The 18,981-nt window shown below is 41.0% G+C and overlaps 1 protein-coding gene across 6 annotated transcripts in view; it reads left to right on the forward strand.

Annotated features, from left to right (window-relative positions):
• Window positions 1–5,852, forward strand: part of chst15 (carbohydrate (N-acetylgalactosamine 4-sulfate 6-O) sulfotransferase 15) — a 57,958-nt gene extending 52,106 nt beyond the window's left edge. For all 6 annotated transcript variants that reach the window (XM_010868862.5, XM_010868878.5, XM_010868869.4 and 3 more), the window contains exons 6-8: window positions 518–674; window positions 3,960–4,107; window positions 4,802–5,852. In XM_010868862.5, the coding sequence (XP_010867164.1) occupies window positions 518–674; window positions 3,960–4,107; window positions 4,802–5,004 (508 nt within the window). In that variant the 3' untranslated portion in view covers window positions 5,005–5,852. The remainder of the gene's footprint in view (window positions 1–517; window positions 675–3,959; window positions 4,108–4,801) is intronic.
• The last annotated feature ends 13,129 nt before the right edge of the window (window positions 5,853–18,981 follow it).

Below are 18,981 nucleotides of genomic sequence, written 5' to 3' on the forward strand. Positions count from 1 at the left end.
GTCTGTATGTCTTAACATGCTCTCTTTAATTGGTTTTGTCGGTTGTCAACTCAAAGCCAAGACTACAGAGTCATGTGTGTATGTGCGTGCGTGCATGCGTGTGCACACACAGGAAATGAATTGCTATGCTCGATGAGATTAACTGAATGCGAAATGTGTTTACAAACCCAAGCACTATATGAGTTTTGATGACAAGGCGGAGAAAATAGATTTTTCTTTGGGTGTTTTGCATAATTACCCAATTCCTTTTTGATTAAATGATCAGAGCATTTAAGCGTTGAAGCTGGAGTACATCACAGAGACTTTCACCCATGTCTCACACTTGTTAGATTATGATCTAATGCTCACGATTTGTGGTAATTCAAATGCTGGTTGTCCACAATGCGGCACTGGATGTTAAATGTTTACTGTCAAATGGTAATATTGTTGTGGAAATATTGTTCTCAGAAAGTAACTTCACAACAGGTAACGGTCCCAAAACCTGAATCATGCTGCTCTAATTATTGTTGTTTCATAGGTTGTACTCTGACTATCTGTACTTCGGGATCGCCAATAAATCTGCTGAGGATTTCCACGAGAAGGTGTCGGAGTCCCTTCAGCTGTTCGAGGGGTGTCTTATGGAGTGTACCATGCGTTCCTGTGTCTACAACACCACTCTCAACAACGCCATGCCAGTGAGTAGCGTCCTCCGCCCGACTCCTCTCTCCCTCCCCTTTACTCTCTTGTTCTTTCTCCTGTCTTGTTTCTGGGGGTAAAAAACATTGAGAAACAGGTTCTCATTTACAAGTGTGCCCTGAGAATAAAATTTTTAAGGGAGAAACAATTTTCAAAGAGGAAAATGAAGACGCAAATCCATTACTTAGGCATATTTTGCATGATAGGAGGACTACAGAGGACAACAGAAACCACCAGTAATCTTCTAAATTATTTGAATGTTTTATTTATTTAACCTCTATTTATGCATCTGTTTTACTGAGCCCTGTTTTACAGCAATATACAAAAAATATATTTGCCATATGTAGTAAGGAAAGCACATACAGAAACACATGCAGGTGAAGCACACACATTAAGAAAGGCATTCACAGCAGGTCATGTATGAAACATTTGAACTGCCTTATAGGTACCTAGGCTTCTACAGTCATGTGAAGAAGTTAGGATACCCCCTGGAAAATTACATATTTGGACTCATATATAGTTTGAGCTGAAGTCCAACCACATTCTTTGATAAAAGTAACATAACACATCACACAAAAAAAACTTTCAAACCATTTATGCAATTAAAATAAACAGAAATGCAATTTCCTTCTGCTGAAAAGGTCAGTAGACCAAAAGCATGTTCACCAAAACAGGTGCAAGTGATTAAAAAGTAATTAGAGTGACTAGGGAGATTCCAGCATTCCATAAAGATTAGAAACTGGGACTGGTTTGGTCTTCACCATATGGGGGTGTGATAACATGTGATGCCAAGATCAAAAGACCAATCCAAGGCTCTCAGAAGAAAGATCATTGATGCCCTTCAGTCTGGGAGTGGTTACAAAGCCATTTCCAAGCAGTTTGAACTGTATTATTCCACTGTCTGACAAATGATCTACAAGTGGAGAATATCCCGGACCACTGGCTATCTACATAGCACAGGTTGTCCCGCAAAATTCAGTCCAAGAGCTGACTGACAGAAGCTCATTGAAGTCTCTACGAAACCAAGTGGTAACATCAAGGGATCTACAGGCCTCTCACGTCACAGTCAATGTCCAAGTGCATGAGTCAACTGTCAGAAAGGTACTGAACCAACCCAGCCCACATGAGTGGTAAGGAGGGAGGGTGTGTTCTCAGAAAACTATACTAAGACATGACTGACATTCGGTGGGTGAAGCCCGAAGCTATATGAACGTTGTACCCTGGACAGATGACCTTGCAACCAGACAATGTTTGAAAAACACACAAGCAATGTTACAACAGAAGGGTAAAAAGAAGAGTTGGAGGTTATGGAGTGACAGAGCCAAAGCCCAGATCTCAGTCCTATCAAAATGCTTTTGGGGGACTCGAGGCAGGCAGGCTGTGCATGCGAGAAAGCCCTCGAACATGACACCGTTAAAGGCAGTAGTGTAAAAAGAGTGGGCAAAAATTCCTCCATGAGAAAGATAGACAGAAAACCAGCTACATTAAGTTATTTCAGCCAAAAGGAGTAACACCAAATATTGAAGCTACAGTAGGGGAGTATTGACTTGTTCCACATCATGACATTGCAATTCTGTTTTTTGATGAGCACATGATTGCAAGCTTGTTATTTAAGTTACCTTTATTCATCAATGGCGTTGAAGTGAAGATCAAATATCCATATCCAAATATGTGGAATACAAATTTACCAGAGGGAGATTTCTTTTTCACAAAACTGTAAATTACAGTTATACTGAAAGACATTCCATGATTGTGAGTCATTGTAGTTGAGAGCAGTTTCACCTAAAATAAGAGTAAGCCCTTGGTATCTAAAGTACAAGCCAGGCTTGTCAGCGTGTCTGATAACTGCTGTTTTTCCAGTGCATTTCTGAGGTAAGTTAGTTTGGAGGTTTTAGCTAGAAAGCCTTGTACACAAACCTCAACCAGTGTCTGGCCCTTGTTGCAATCAGTAAGTCCCAGCCACCCAAAATGTACAAAAGACAATGATTTGTGAAAAGGTTTGCACCAGTAATACAACATAGAGCTGCATGATCAGAAGCTCATTCCACATTAGTCAGACATAATAACTAAAAGCATGTTTACCTCAGTAACCACCTAGATGCTGTAGTGATGCTGGGAAAACTGATAAATTATGATAATAATTTAATAAAATTACCATGATGAGTCCAGAAAATGTTCACCAGAAATAAAACGAAGCGCACAGTGATTTACAACATTGAATTTTTTTTTAACAAAGGCCACAGTATGTACATTTGAATAATGTCACCATAATCTAAAATTGTCTTGGACAATTTATTTTAATTATCAAATGACAGCCATGTTCTATTCCTGTAAAAAATAATCCTATCTTGAACTTTAGCTTGCTTACCAATTAAGAAACTATATCTGAATGATATCTTATCATCACGCCAAATACCAGGATATTTGAATGAGGTAATTTGATCAGTTAGGGTTGGTTCCTTCATATTAATGTTATGCTACCTTATTTTATGGGCCCTCCAGAGCTGCATGTTTTGTTTTTTGGGGTTAAGCCTGCCTTCAAGATCTATGAGTAATTCATGTTTAACTTGAAAATCATATTGAAAAAAACAGAAAAAGCCTGTTGTACGGAATGAGCAGCAGAATATTATACTGTATAATCTGCATAGATATTTATTTATTTACAAATTTTCACAGAATTTCTAGTGTCATTAATATAAAGCATATACAGGACATGTCCCAGAATATAGCCTTGAGGTACCCCTTAACATATTGACTTTTCACAAATCCACAAAAAGAGCAATACAACTCTTCTCATTTTAGCATCCAAGGCATTGACAATCATTTGTCCTGGTCAAATACCTGATTGATTCATATTCAAAATACAGTTCTCAGATGGAAAACCAAAAATATGCAGAAACCTTCTGGTATTCCCTGATGTTTCTGTTCCCAGTATTCCCTTTCTTCCCTCTTGCAGGCATTCCCTATCTTCTCTGTTCCCAGTATTCCCTCTTTTGTCAGTTCCCAGTATTCTCTCTCTTGTCAGTTTCCAGTATTCCCTCTTTTTCCTCTTCCCGGTATTCCCTAGCTTGTCTTTTCCCGATGTTCCATTTCTTCCCTGTTCCTGATATTCCATCTTTCCTCTTAACAATTCTTTTAGAGCCATGCATGGGTTTGTTTTTTTGCCATTGTATAAATATTTTGCCTGGAATTATTTTATGGAAAATGTTTTGAATATGAGTATTATGTGTATAATACTTGTTTTGTACATCGACTACACTGAAGTGCCTGTCTTGGATTGCCAGGTCAGATTGCAGGTGGGACTGTATGTAGTTTACATCCTGGACTGGTTGACTGTCTATCGGAGGGAGCAGATATTGGTCCTCAGGCTAGAAGACCACGCCTCCAACAGAAAATACACAATGCACAAAGTCTTTGACTTCCTCAAATTAGGTATTCTCAAAATTATTTTACAACTCAGCTTTTATTCTCTTTTTTTTTACATAGTTTTTCTTCTTTCTTCCTTTCTTAGTTCCATTGGTTCTTTCTGTTTTTATTTGGATTGGCGAAGCCACTCATGAACAAAATGTGTCCCTTGTCAATGCATTTTTGTAACAAATTGGACACAATCATTGCATATTCCCATGGCAAAATGTTATTACTGCCGCAGAAAAAAACAAGCAACAACCAAAAAACTCAGAATACTGGAGGGACTTTATATAGCTCAAGATTTTAACTGTAATCTCACCTCAACATCAGAGTCAGTGGCAGTGTTTACACAGGCAGAACAAATTTGATCTTTAACCAAATTTGAAAAAAGCAACATTTTTGACCAATTGGTTAAATGCAGCCTTAATGTATAATATATACATGTATAATATTTTAATGTTGGCAACTGTACAGCACATTTTTACTTACTGATTAAGTACTTGGTTGATAGATTGACAGACTGAATGACTTACTGATTGAGTGATACTGGTTTGAATGCCTGACAGACTGACTAGTTGATAAACCGTTATGTAGCTTCCAGGATGTTGTTTGTTTGACAGACTGTTTGATCGATTGATTCACTGACTAAATGGCTGACTAATTGAGTGATTGATTGACTGGTATTTAACTTTAAAGGATGTCTATTTTTGTTTTCCAGGGCCATTGACAGAGCAGAAGGAAGCAGAGATCACTAAAAGCCCAGCTTCCAATACCAGACGCCCAGCAGATAAGAACCTGGGACCTATGCTTCCTGTCACAAAGGAGATACTGAGGGACTTCTACACTCCATTCAATGACAAACTGGCCAAGGTGCTCTGCAACAACTCCTTCAGATGGGACAGCCATTCAAAACTCATCTAAACTCTGGTTGCAAGGGAAAAGGACATTACAAACATGTGTAAATACTTATTTTAATGATTATGAAACTCTTATTCTAAAAGGCTGTTTGAATGGGAAAAATCATTCAATGTGTATGTAAATACTTGTTTTAATGGGAGAACCATTCCAAAGTCATGTAAATACTTGTTTTAATTTGAACAACATGTAAATTATTGTTAGCCTAGTGCCAATCTGCAAAATGCAACATTCAAAATAACACTTCCCTGCAAAAACACAAATGAGTTGGAAACAGGCTCAGGAACAAGACACGACCTGGAACCATAAAGGGTTCTTCGGCTGTCCTTTTAGCACGAGGATCGTTTTTGTATCTTGGTTCCAAATAGGTGGTTTAACTTACAACCAAAAAGCAGAAAAAGAATTGTGTTCTCCTACAGGGACAGCTGAAGAACTCTTCCTAAACCCCTTTTTTCAGCCTGCTTCCCAAACAGCATCATACACCCTTCACTGAAGGGTACCCTACATAGGTAATAGGCTGCTATTTGGGATGCTCCCTGTGTTGTCTCTGACAGACACATCAGCCCCTCCCTTTTCCACCGAGAATAATTTTGTTATGGACTAATTATCTGGGGAAATCGACATGTTATTTTTTAAATTATAATTTAAATGATATTAATTCAGATATTCCTTCAGTCAAGGATAGGATGATAATAGCACAAGAATGCTTTTTTCTGATTTTGGGGCTATGTTGGGAGTTTCATTTTCGTGATTTTTTTTGTTTTGTTTTTTGTTTGTTTGTTACTGAGGTTTGTTGTACCCTTTTTTGAGCTGTTGTTTATTAAACCGACAGTGAAATGCACAACACAGTCAGACTATTCGTTTTCAAAGGTGTGGTGATGTTTTAATGAAAGATATGTATCTACATTTGGCAGACTCTGTGATCTAGAATCAAAAGGTTTGAAGGGTTACTGTTTAGGGATAATGCACAATAACATGCGGTAATGTACTGCAAATCAGTAGCATTCTAATTCAACATTATTGGTTATGGTTCACCTGTACAATTTCAGCATACTGCCTGTTTTGTCCTTATGATTACCCAGTAATAATTGTTTGGACAATACTGTCTCCTACTGGTGAATATTTGTCATTGTAGTCAAAGGAAAGGAATGACATTACTCCACAAATGCACACGCCCTTGGTAAATTTAAAAGGTGTATGGCAAATTCTGGATTTGATCAAATATATTTGGTAGAAATGTTTTCTAGATTGTGTTAACCATTTTAACATCCTTTATTATTATGAAACTGAACAAAGTCTTGGAGTTTTGAAGCAACCAGCTCTCAAATGAATGCAGTTTGTGTGATTGAATGCAAATGGAGGACACAATTCCTCGACCCCGAACCCTGATGTAGCGCCGTTCACGCTCCACAATATGACATGTATTTTTTTCCAAAACATTTAGTCGCTACATGATTCCATATGTGTTATTCCATAGTTTTGATGTCTTCAGTATTATACAATGTGGAAAATAGTCAAACCACAGCAACACCCTGGAATGAGCAGGTCAGTCATCCAATCAAATGTATTTAACAAAGTGCTTTTACAGGCACCCATCCTGACACCCCAAACAGCAAGCAACGACAGAGTTGAAACGCAGTGGCTAGGAAATGACTTGCCGGTTATTAAATGCAGGTTGGATGTGTGTATGTGTGCTTAAGATGTCGTGGGGTTGTTGGTGTTCCCATAACACCTACTGGGTGGGGCCCAAAAATCCCACAAACCTTGTACAGACCTTTAGCCAATCCAGTCGAGGGAAGAGGCTATTTCAAATGTTACATTCATGTCAAGGCGAAAGTTTTTTTTTCCGGTTAGGAGTAGGACTAGTCATTAAGGAAGATAGGATTCTCCTAAAAAGAAAGACATTCCTAAAATATGTGCTTGTCTCTCTCACTCTCTCTCTGTGTGTGTGTGTGTGTGTGTGTGTGTGTGTGTGTGTGTGCGCGTGTGTGGGTGGGTGTGTGTACTAATGTCTAATGTCTATAGGGGAGTTTGAAGGTTAGAGGTTAGGAGAAAGTAATATTTTAATGGGAATAAATGTTGTGTTCTAGATGACACACAAAGATGGTAAAACCTGACAAATCCATCCCCACGTGGTCTCCAATAGGAAAAATTTGATTTCTGGCTTAAGGGTCATCTTAAGAGAAACTCTTACACTTGGCCCCCAGAAACACAGATATCCCTATGTGTGTGTGTGTGTGTGTGTGTGTGTGTGTACAGTATGTGTGAAAGTGTGTGTACAGTGTGTGTGTGTGTGTGTGTGTCTGTCTGTCTCTGTGCATCTGATCCAGTGCTAACCTATGTCCCCAAAAAGATAGTAAAACCTGACAAATTGGTCCCCACAAGGTTTTTTAGCCATTCCCCAGCAGAAAAAAGGTGATTTACGAGAGAGCAGGAAACATTAGAGAATGTATTTTTCAAGTTAAATGAACTGTTAGGTACTTGACAGATTCTCTGTTCATTATATGCATATTACAAAATGTTGAATGGAAAAATGTGGTCTAATATTGTAATGACCTGAAATAATTGAAATACTTTCTTTGGTTTTGAGTTGGAGGTAGTAAGGACCAACAGGCAGACCGGAGTCATTTATGGAAGTTCTCCTTCAACACCAATTATCCTAGAATCCAGACATTACTGCAAAACATTACAGCCTGCAGGCTGCACAACCTGTGTCCATTGAAATAATGAAAGCTTCTTGATGTGTAATTGACCTTGTTTGCCATAATATGTGGAACACTGGAATGTTGGAATCCCTACGCAGCTGTCACTCAAACTTATTTGAAATACGCATATGGTACATAGCCCAATACTGCAGCTGAGAATAGATACACTTGTGGTATATGGCCAAAATACCAGAGCTTAGAGCTGTTCTTAAGCATGATAGATTGCAGTGTGTCCAGACTAAGTGCTTAGCTGGGCATGGTATATTGGCAGTATACCACAAACACCCAAGAGGCCCTATTGCTCTTATAAACCACTTACCAACGTAATTAGAGCAGTACAAATTGTTGTGATTTCATTCCCGTGCTTACAGGGTCTCATATATCATGACTTTCATCCAATCAGGATTCAAACCACCTGGTTTATAATTAAATTTGGAGACCATTTCTGCACACGCAGACCCTTTCTCTGTCACAAGTGAAAGTCCTTTGCTGTGTTCTCCAGGTGAGGGAAGGCCTAAATGATCAATTAAAAAGACTTCATTCAGGTCTTAGGAACTTCCCTCACCTCTGTAAAATTAGAAAGGTACCATGACTGTTATTCGGCAAAGATGTTTAATTTCATAGAGACATATAAACTAATCTTTCAATTTGCCATCACTCGGAAGCGATCTAACAACCCTTTGGTTACTGGTCAGAAACTCAAACAACCATGCCACATCTCTGTGTTGATGTTGTCTGGGGATTAAGATCTGCATTGTCAGTGAAAAGCTTTCGGTACATGCTGTACCTGTTAACAGTTTTTACTATGATATGCTGTTGTCTGTTATGGGCCACTTACAGAACACACTGGGCTCTCTTCTTCTTTTTAACATCTATGTTTTGCATTCACTGCCAGTTCACTGGAAAGGCTTCAGGCCTTTTTGTGAGTTTCCATCATTCACTAGAACTGTGAGTCCAAATCACTTGCCTGTTTGCGCTAAAAATATTTCAATAATTATAATAGAGAATCTGAGAAGTAACGAGTTTGTTTCATCCAGTTAGTGCGTGTTGGGTGGGATAACCACAGTGCAGCTTTAACAAAAAACAAAACCATCACACAACAATCAGATGGAGGTAAGTTGAGTCACTGTAAGATTTGGAATAAGGTTAAGTTTAGGTATTTATTCTAACTGTTTAAGACAAGGTTTAAGGTTTGAGACAGGGTTACATTTAAGTATTAATTTATAACTGGTTACGGTAAGGGTTAGGTTTAGGGAGAGGGTTTAGCTAAGGTTTCCCAACCCCTTGTCCACAGCCTCTTTTCCTAGAATAGTGTTCACCGTCGCCCGAAGTGATAATTTGTTATGGCATAATATGATTATGTAGATTTTCAAATGGGTCTTTAGTGAAGCGTAAGTTTCATCTCCTCGCCAAATAGCCTTTGTTATTGATGATGTTTTTGAAAGATAAAGAAATATTAATTGGACTAGCAACACCTTTGAGAATTTGTCATTCCTAAAGTCATAGAACATTTCTCTTCTGAAAAATGGGAAAGCAAATATTTGGGTACATGGCGGTGAATTGTTTTGTGTTATGTCTCAGTGGATTCTGTGGATTAGGAGTGATTGTGCATGTTTGTAAGGAAGTCTGTCTGTTTTTTAGTGTATGTGTGTGTGTGTTTGTGAGTGTGTTTTAAGGATGTAGAGCAGGTATCAGGATATAATTAGATTATTAGAAGGGTGTAGGCTTATGGATAGATGCTGAGTTTAAAATGCACATATTATATTTTAAAACTTATAAATGTTATCTGTTAATTGTAGTCCTTAAAGTTAAAAACCTGTGAAGTCATACCAAAACAATTGTGTTGCCCTATTTTCATATATTTGTGACCAATGCATAAAGTGTGGGGGAAGAACACCTCAAGTGGTTTAAAAATGTCATCCTCGTGAAGGGCTGACTAGACAGCACACTGCTCACATTCATATTTTTTTATATCTCTGTATGAGAGGGTATGTCATTAGAGAACCTGTTTTCACTTACCATGACAACCTGTTGGGTATATGCCCTTTGCATTCTATGGTTAGGCTCCTCCCATGTCTTCTGTCTGAGTTAAGGCTGCTGTTGAACTTACACTACATACTTACAAGGGGAAGCAATATTTCTCTTGTAATGTAATTGATTGTAGGTCATATTTCACACACATCTTTAATCACTGTTCAGTTACTTCATTAAAAAAGTTATTTCTCTCATTATGTCCTTTTCCCTCATTTCTCACCATCTGTCTAATCTCTCTCTCTCTCCTGCTGTACTGTTTCTCTCTCTCTCGCCGTTCCCTCCCTCTCCCTGACATTGGTGGGCTGATGGGAGGCTGATGAGGCTAAAAGATAGAAGAGAGAAAGGAGGAAGACAAAGGACAGAGGGTGAGAAAAGTGAAGTAGGATAGAGAGGGGGAAGACAAGAAGACAGAGAAGGGAAAGGAGAGGAATACTGTTGAGAGAGACAGAGGGTGAGGAAAGAGGAGGAGAGTTAGAGGAAGTGGAAGAAGTTCCTGGGTGTTCCTGTGTAGGTGAGGTAAAGGCTGTCTGCCTCAGTATTTACTAGTCTGTATTTCCAGAAGGTTGACAGGATCGTCTGGTCAGCAGATGGCAGCATCATCTGGCCAGTAGGTGGCAGCATCGTCCACACAGTAGGTGGCAGCATCATCTGGCCAGTAGGTGGCAGCATCATCCACACAGTAGGTGGCAGCATCATCTGGCCAGTAGATGGCAGCAGGGTTTGGACAGTTGGACCTCAGAAACCTGTCAGGTCAGATCATCTCCCTGGTTGAAGGAAGGGCACTGAGCACTGTGGACAATGACTGTCTCTATTTCAGTCTGTGCTTCGCTGTCTCCCTTGGTTTCCCCTCTCTCTGTTTCACACCCTCTCCCTCTTTCTCTATCTTACCCTCTCTCCTCTATCTCTTTCTCATCCTCTTCCTCCCTCTATCCTAACTTTTTTCCTCCTTCAGTCTCATTCTCTGGGCTGTCAAATAAACTTCCAGTATGTTCCAGTGAGGTGTTATGTGTAGGAGCTGCTGGTTCTTTAATATGAACCACATATGTGTGTGTGTGTGTGTGTGTGTGTCTGTTTTGTGTCTGTGTGTGTACATGTGGGCATGTGTAACTTCAGTTTCACCTATCTTATTTCCTTCACTAATTTCATATATTCCTGACCTGACCTTTAAAGAGCACATTGGTGTGACAGGTAGCCTAGCGGGTACTGGTTTGGGCTGTTAACCCAAAGGTGTCTGGTTCTAACCCCAGAGCCAACAAGGTGAAATATCTGTGCATGCCTTCAGCCACGCACCTAACCATAATTCCTCTAGTAAATCGCTATGAATTAATGTCTGCCAAAAAAAGGCATTGTAGATAACGAAAAAGGTCAAAATTACCATGTTTATGTAACAAACCTTTGTTAGTCATCAGGGTGATTGTGTCGTCAGAAACCCAGCCAGCAACTTTGTCAGCCCTCTGAGCCCCAGTCATTACTGTGGTGATGACAGAGTACTGATAATAGATGGAACAATAAAAGAACACCCAGGCATTCTCATGGAACCATAAAGAACCGAGGAGGATTCTTGAGCACGGACAGCGGAAACAAACATGTCCCGCTAAGAAAACAACAGCATGGTCCAAAAAAGAAACTGGGAAATAAGTAGATTTCTGTCAAACAATCCAAGTAGTCTGGACTCACTGTGTGCATCCATATACCCTAACCCTGTGCCATGTTAGACATTTGCAAGACTGTAGTTCAGCATGCTTAGTCCTCTAGTGGCGGCACAGAGCTACTAAAAGGATTTTATCAGCCCGTCAACTCAACCGTCCATCTGCTTATTTGAATTCCATGTCGTCGCTGCCACTTGTCCGCTCAACGTTAACATTCTCACAATCTGGCTGCTATAAACCAGGCTCCCTTGGACAGTTTCTCAACAGGCGCCGTGATAAGCTCACATCCCATCAAGGGCTCGCCACCCTTTAACCTCCCGTCGCCTGACTTGCACTAATTGCTTTCAACCACTTTGTTTCATCCGCTGGGTCCCTCTGACCTCACCTTTTCCCAGGCCCCTCCAAAGCGATAAACCCGAGCTCATCTTTGCCTGAGGCAGTTTGTCTACTATCCTCAGAGAACTTCACACACACAGCCTCTACCCTGGTGGTCACGTGTAACTGACTTTTATGTCTTGGTGTAAGTCGACTTTTTCATCCGACAAGACATCAAAATAGATGGTTGGCATGGAGATGGCGTGTAATTTAAGTTTTTGAGATTTGATGAGCGCATTCATACAAATTCTGCAATTAATCAACTGGTACCAATGGAGAATTGAATTTACCTTACGAACCATCCTGCTTTATGTGCTTCGGGGGTAAACACACTTACACCCATTTCTAGGAAGGTCCATCACTTCTGCAGTGGATTTAAACGTCCTATTCATGGATAGTGGAAATATTTAAAGGTATTTAGACATTTATTTGCAGTATTATTATGTGTCATAATGAACCAATTTTTGTCTCATTGAATTTGTATGTATGGCCTGTTTCACTTGTTTCCCCAGTGAAACAGGAAGTCATGGATGACCAATAAGAGATCCTACTGAAAGATATGTAAGTGGTTCATATAAAATTTGATTCATAAGAATTTTCTGGGTATGCCAATAAACATGCCATAAAGTTTTGAAATAAATCTTTATTTCTTGATTTTTCTTTTCTTATTTTTTTTACAAGTTTACAAGTTTATTAGGCTGCAAGTGAACATTCTGTCCTCAAAGTTGATACGTTAGAAGCAGGAAAAATGGGCAAGCGTAAGGATCTGAGCAACTTTGACAAGGGCCAAATTGTGATGGCTAGATGACTGGGTCAGAGCATCTCCAAAACTGCAGCCTTGTGGGGTGTTCCCGGTCTGCAGTGGTCAGTACCTATCAAAAGTGGTCCAAGGAAGGAAAAGCTGTGAACTGGAGACAGGGTCATGGTGCACGTGGGGAGTGAAGGCTGGCCCGTGTGGTCCGATCCAACAGACGAGCTACTGTAGCTCAAATTGCTGAAAAAGTAAATGCTGGTACTAATAGAAAGATGTCAGAACACACAATGCATTGCAGTTTGTTGTGTATGGGGCTGCGTAGCCCCAGTCAGACAAGTCAGGATGCCCATGCTGACCCCTGTCCACTGCCAAAAGCGTCTACAGATGGGCACGTGAGCATCATATCATTTCTATAAGTGCGAGAATGACACTCAGCTACTTTTCTTAGTCCCTGCTTCTGACGCTTAGGTCATGGCACACATCTCTGAAGTGCCTGGCAGATATCTCAGGCAGGACGTCGCCCCATCACCTCAAGTTCAACCTTAGCCAAATGGAACTGCTCTTCCTCTTGGGGAAGGCCTGCCCTCTGCAACACATCTCCATCATGGTTGGACAGTCCCCAGTGTCCTCCCCCCCAGAGTGCAAACAGCCTGGGATTGACTCAAGACCATGCTCTGTCGTTCTCTGAAAACATCGAAGCAGTGACTCGCTTACACAATGACTTGCTCCGGCACACGTCATATCCTGTCTGGACCACCGTGACAGTTTGTGACTCACGAGTTGTACCATCAAACCCCTGCAAATTAGTGTTGCGTGCCCTTGTGGCTACTTGTTTTTTGCGTGTGTCTATTCCACTCTATGCCCACAGGTGCCCGTTTGTGATTGGATGCTGTTTCCCGCCAGTCGGTCCAGGGCCAATCGTCTGCCTTCTCCTCCCACATTAAAGAGCTGTAATTTCTTCCCTCTGAAGTTGTTTTTCTTTTTTCTTGGTGATGCTGTTCTGGTTGTGTATGTTTGGTTACATACAACACACAGCATTTTTCCTTATGTTTACCTTTTTGGTTGATTTGTAGTAGTTTGGTTATTCTTTTTACTTGGCTTACAACTTGTAGCAGGGGAAGTAGTTGACAGGTTAGATACCCATGGGTATACATTTGCTCACACATAGTTATTTTCTCTTTGTATTAGTACTTCATTCTAGCAGTTCAGATGTGGTTGTCACACTTTTTTATTAGATAGGGTTAGATAGTTTAGTTAGTATAGTCCGTTAGGGTTTGCCAAGAGATGTGAGCTAGGTAAGATCATTATTTCCGAGTAGGGATGTTTTTGTTTAGAGTAGGAATCCTTTTGTGTTTTTGAGATAAGCAGTATTTTTCCCGTCTGTCCGTAAGACTGTTTGTTGCTTTGTTCTACTGATCAGTTGTAAATACATGCCTGTATGGACATTCAATTTGCACTGTAGTTCTGGTTGCTGTGTACTTCTGGATTATATGTTAGTGAAGTGTAGGTGTTACGTTCCCACTCTCCCCAAGATTGTAGCCCTGGGGTTCGTAACAATGAAGCACCGTCTGGGGGTCCATTTTACCAGAAGCTCCCACTCCGACCAGTCCACTCCGACCAGTCCACTCCGACCAGTCCACTCTGCCCAGTCCACTCCGACCAGTCCACTCCGACCAGTCCGCTCCGACCAGTCCACTCCGACCAGTCCACTCCGACCAGTCCACTCTGCCCAGTCCACTCTGCCCAGTCCACTCTGCCCAGTCCACTCCGCCCAGTCCACTCCGCCCAGTCCGCTCCGCCCAGTCCGCTCCGACCAGTCCGCTCCGACCAGTCCGCTCCGACCAGTCCACTCCGCCCAGTCCACTCCGACCAGTCCGCTCCGACCAGTCCACTCTGCCCAGTCCACTCCGACCCGTCCACTCTGCATGTCTCCCCCTCCATACATCTTAATGCTGGGTGGAGAAGGGTCATTGTTGGGAATAGGATTAGACAGTAAGATTTAGTTTTGTGTGAAACAGCGGTGTAAGCCTCCAGATATGGTGTGCATCCCAAAGGGAATCTTGTTTTCTGCTACTCTTGACATTCCCTATCTGTGTCTCTACGTCTGACCAGAGCACACTGTTTTCATGATGAGTGTACTTTGTGAGGAGTATGTTGCTGTTAAGACGTGTCAGTTCTTTGTTCACCCTCGCTGTCTTTCGTCTCCTCTCCTCCTCAGAGTTCTCTGTATAGTCTCACAGTTTCTCCTCGTCCGTGAGGTCAGGATAAGGTCAGCGCTCAACGCCTCTCACCTCCAATCCCAGCCAAGCATCTCACAAACCAACAAGGAAGGGCTGTGTAGAATTATAATGCCACCATCATTTAACGGGCATTATTACTCAGAGGAACTTTCAGTACTGAGTGCACACATTTATCTTACTAACCCCGCTATTGATGGCCTAGCAATCCTTTAACGTACTGCACAGTACTGATTGCTTAGCAAGTAAAATACAATTGTACGTGCATGTTTATTTTATGGGTGAGCAATCCCTTTAATTGTCCATTTAGTGCAAATCCAAAACGGTTGTTTAGTAGGAGCTATGTCTGTGCATTCAGTTGAAGCTATACGTTCATACATTGTATAAACTGGTTGTTTAGTAGGAGCTATATTTCTAAACATTATATAAGCTGGTTGTTTAGTTGTACAGTATGTCTGTAGAGTGCCCTTTAATCATATTGCTCAAAACTATACATTTCAGACGTGTTGTAGCCTGACCAGTTTTGAATCTGTACCAAATGAAGCATATTTCCTGTTTAGTATACTGTTTTGGACCTGGGCTGGATGTCCTGCAGTGCATTGTTTTATATGCAATATGCCGCCATTTGGGACACATCTGTTCTCCATCTGGAGCTAGTGCCAGCTCTCTTTAGTATGTGCCTAAAAAGGAACGAGAATAAATGGAGTGCAGGCAGGGGAAGAACGGAGAATAAGAGGAGTCAGAGGAGAAAGGAGAGGAGGAAGGAGACAAAAAGAGGAAGATGGAGTGGTTTTGCAATGCATCATGGGGCTATGAGCCAGGCCAGACCACCCTCAGTGTAACAGTACCCATCAGGTCCAGACTCCACAATTCCACATTATTTTGATGGATCGATAAAAACATCGTGTTTGTATTCTGCCACGGGAGATTTTGAAGCTACAGGCCACTCTTCGCCACGAGGCATTAGACATTCCTGAAGTGGCCAAGTATCACGGAGCGGCTGGCTATCTTACACTTAGTGCACTTCTTTTGACCGCAGCCCGAAGGATTCCGGTCAAAGGTAGTGCACTCTAAAGAAATAGGGCTCCGTCTGGAACGCCTTTGTTTCCCATCGTCCTCTACAGACCATCCGTCATGAGGCCATACACTTACTTGCAAGGATTAATTATTCCTCCAGTTTAAAAAATAATAGCTTTTGCAGGCAGTCAGGGCAGGCTTTAAATTAGATGTAATAACTGGACAGGGGGGAGATAATGCTTTTAACTGAAACTAAACACACACCCACATGCACCCGTGCGCGCGCACATACACATACACACACACATATACACTCTCACGCACATGCAAACAGATTCACTCACAGGTCAAGTCTACATGATAAAAATACAGAGCTGCAGAAATGTATATTGTGTTCTCTTGGTCTACAAAAAAAAAAACGATCACAGAGCTTGCTGTACCGCTGAGATTATTCACTGGGACCCCTCTGACTCTGAGGTGTTTAATGCACAAATATGGAGATGAAGTGGACAAAAGTTTGCGCTGCTCCTGAGCTAAAGCTGGATATTGTTCAATAAGCCTCTTTGTTGTTGGCTGAAGTTTCAACCACTGTTTATCTCCCAACTGGATGTGCCAGACAGCAATAAATCCTTAAACTTCAACATCAGGTAGGGTGGAAATGGAGACCACAGAATGATGCTTCAGACTTGGAGCAAATGCAATGTAGTGATGTGGCCTTAAGGAGCAGACAGCCGGAGAGCGGATCAGTAGAATCACCGTAATCCGATTAACCATGAAGATTGTTCAAACATCACCTCATTGTTCTCCTTTCAATTAAGAATGTGCTCTTTGATTATTTCTTACGAATGAAAAGAAAACAATGATACGTACATTTCTGCTAAACACAGTCACAATATAAATACCACTATCTGCAATGATAATGAATTGTCTGATCCAACATTCTAAATAATTTAATTTATAATCAATATAAATTGAAATTAGATGTATTTCCCCTGGGATTAATTCAAGCCCACCATAGCAGTATCCACACAGTGTTTTCTTTACAATATTCATCCTGTGTCCACACACTTCTAATCCTAAAAATGAAAAACATAACTGTTGGGGTCTAACTCCTGCAGTTGTTATAGATGTTCATGTGCAACACATAACTGTCTAGGTCTAGCCCTTGTAGTTGTTATAGATCTTCATGCACAATCCATAACTGTTGGGGGCTTACCCTGTAAGTTGTTATAGATGTTCATATACAAAACAACTGTTGTGAGCTAGCCCTAGTAGTTGTTATAGATGTTCATGTACAACCCATAACTGTCTAGGTCTAGCCCTGGTAGTGCTAATAGATGTTTTTGTACAACACACAACTGCTGGGGTCTAAACCTGGTAGTTGTTATATATGTCCATATACAACAAATAACTGTTGTGGACGGGGCCAACTTTCCAAAAAGGCTGCTAGGAGGACCCTTCCAAAATGCACTTGTGAAGGGCAGTTCCCCTGTTTCAGTAGCTGAAATAAAAGATCCCAGACATTTTCCATACACCATTTTTTTTTTCTTTCCTAAATGCTGTACACATTTTGTTTAAATCTGTGTTTATGCTTTTCTTAGGTTTGAGGCTTTAACAGACAGGCACAGAACGAGTTAGAGAGCAGAGTAAATGCTGAGACAGGTAGCCTGACGGACAGACTGATAGATGTTGTTACACGTCGTATTTGTTTTAAACACATGTCTTCAGTCCTTGTGTTTTCAGTCCTTGTGTCTTCAGTCCTTGTGTCTTCAGTCACTGGTACACAAAAGGTTGAAGAACAATGTTAATAACCGCACTGCCAGTGTGTCTGAGCAGGTTATGTAGGCCGGTGTGGACAAAACGCCTGAGGCCGAATTCCTGTCCCAGTCCCCTTGTTTTTAACTGGTTTCCATGGCTACTCAGGAGAAATATCAGTACATCCAACACTATGGTCTGTTTTTCCCCGTCTCTTCACCAACACAGTGATTTATCCAGGAGGAGCCCAGGCTTGGAAAAAGTTTGAACTGCTGTTTGACCTCCTTTATGCTTTGGTTACCACATTCACATGTGCCTACAGTGTGCAAAGTATATTCTGGATTTGTTTTGGAAATGAAATTTTGGGGCCAGACAAGTAACACGTTTGTATAAAGATATTGGCGAAAAATAAAAACAGTTTTTCCGGGTTGGTTCTCCCGTATCATCGATGGACACTTAGTTCTCGCCACTGCACTTGGACCTGTTTTGCGAGGGAGTCTTCAGATTCTTCATCCAGCAGTTTTAATACTTCATCCTCAGGATGGGCTGTTATTGCCTGTTTTCATGTCCAACAGTAGATCAGTTTTAATAAAACCCACATGGCAAGGTGTGAGTCACAGCACCTTTCTGGGTCATAAAATAGATATTAGCCTTGTTTGGGTTCCATGAATGTGTCACTTCCATCAGTTTAATTACACTAAAACATTGAGATAGCCAGGAAAACTGAACCCTGATCAGTTTCTCAGGTTTTATTGCTTTTTAATTTATTAAACTTGTTTTAAGTCTCTTTTCTAAATGGGCTCTACATAAACTGTCTTTATGAAATGGTATAACTTCTTTAGACATTTCATGTCAATATGCATCAAAACAATTATATATTGTCAACATACATTAGAATACATGTAAATCATACGTCTTAAGCAAATCACTGAAACCAGAATATCCAATGTGGGCTTAATCGGGACACACATAACCACATACACACACTGACACACCCTGTAGCCTATTAGAATAGTAGACCCCTATCCTCTGGTTACGGTAATTAGAAGGTGATGCTGTCAAAGTCAAACAGCGGTGATCCTGCACTAACCCAATTTCTTTGTTCCCCTACACCAATTTTAATCTGTTTCAACGGACGACTTCACCACCAGGGGATGAATCTGTTTCAACGGACGACTTCACCATCAGTGGATGAATCTGTTTCAACGGACGACTTCACCGCCAGGGGATGAATCTCTTTCAACGGACGACTTCAACACCAGGGGATGAATCTGTTTCAACGGAAGACCTAACCACCAGGGGATGAATCTGTTTTGACAGAGGACCCTGTTGTCTTTATCTCGCCCTCATCAGTAAGACAAAGGAGTAGATTGTGGACTACAGGAAACAGATGAGGATGGCCCCATGCACATGGACAGAGTTGAAGTGGAGCCTTTTCGAGAGCTTCGATTTCCTCA

This window comes from Esox lucius, chromosome 6, assembly GCF_011004845.1.
Source record: "Esox lucius isolate fEsoLuc1 chromosome 6, fEsoLuc1.pri, whole genome shotgun sequence".
NCBI classification, from domain to species: Eukaryota; Metazoa; Chordata; class Actinopteri; order Esociformes; family Esocidae; genus Esox; species Esox lucius.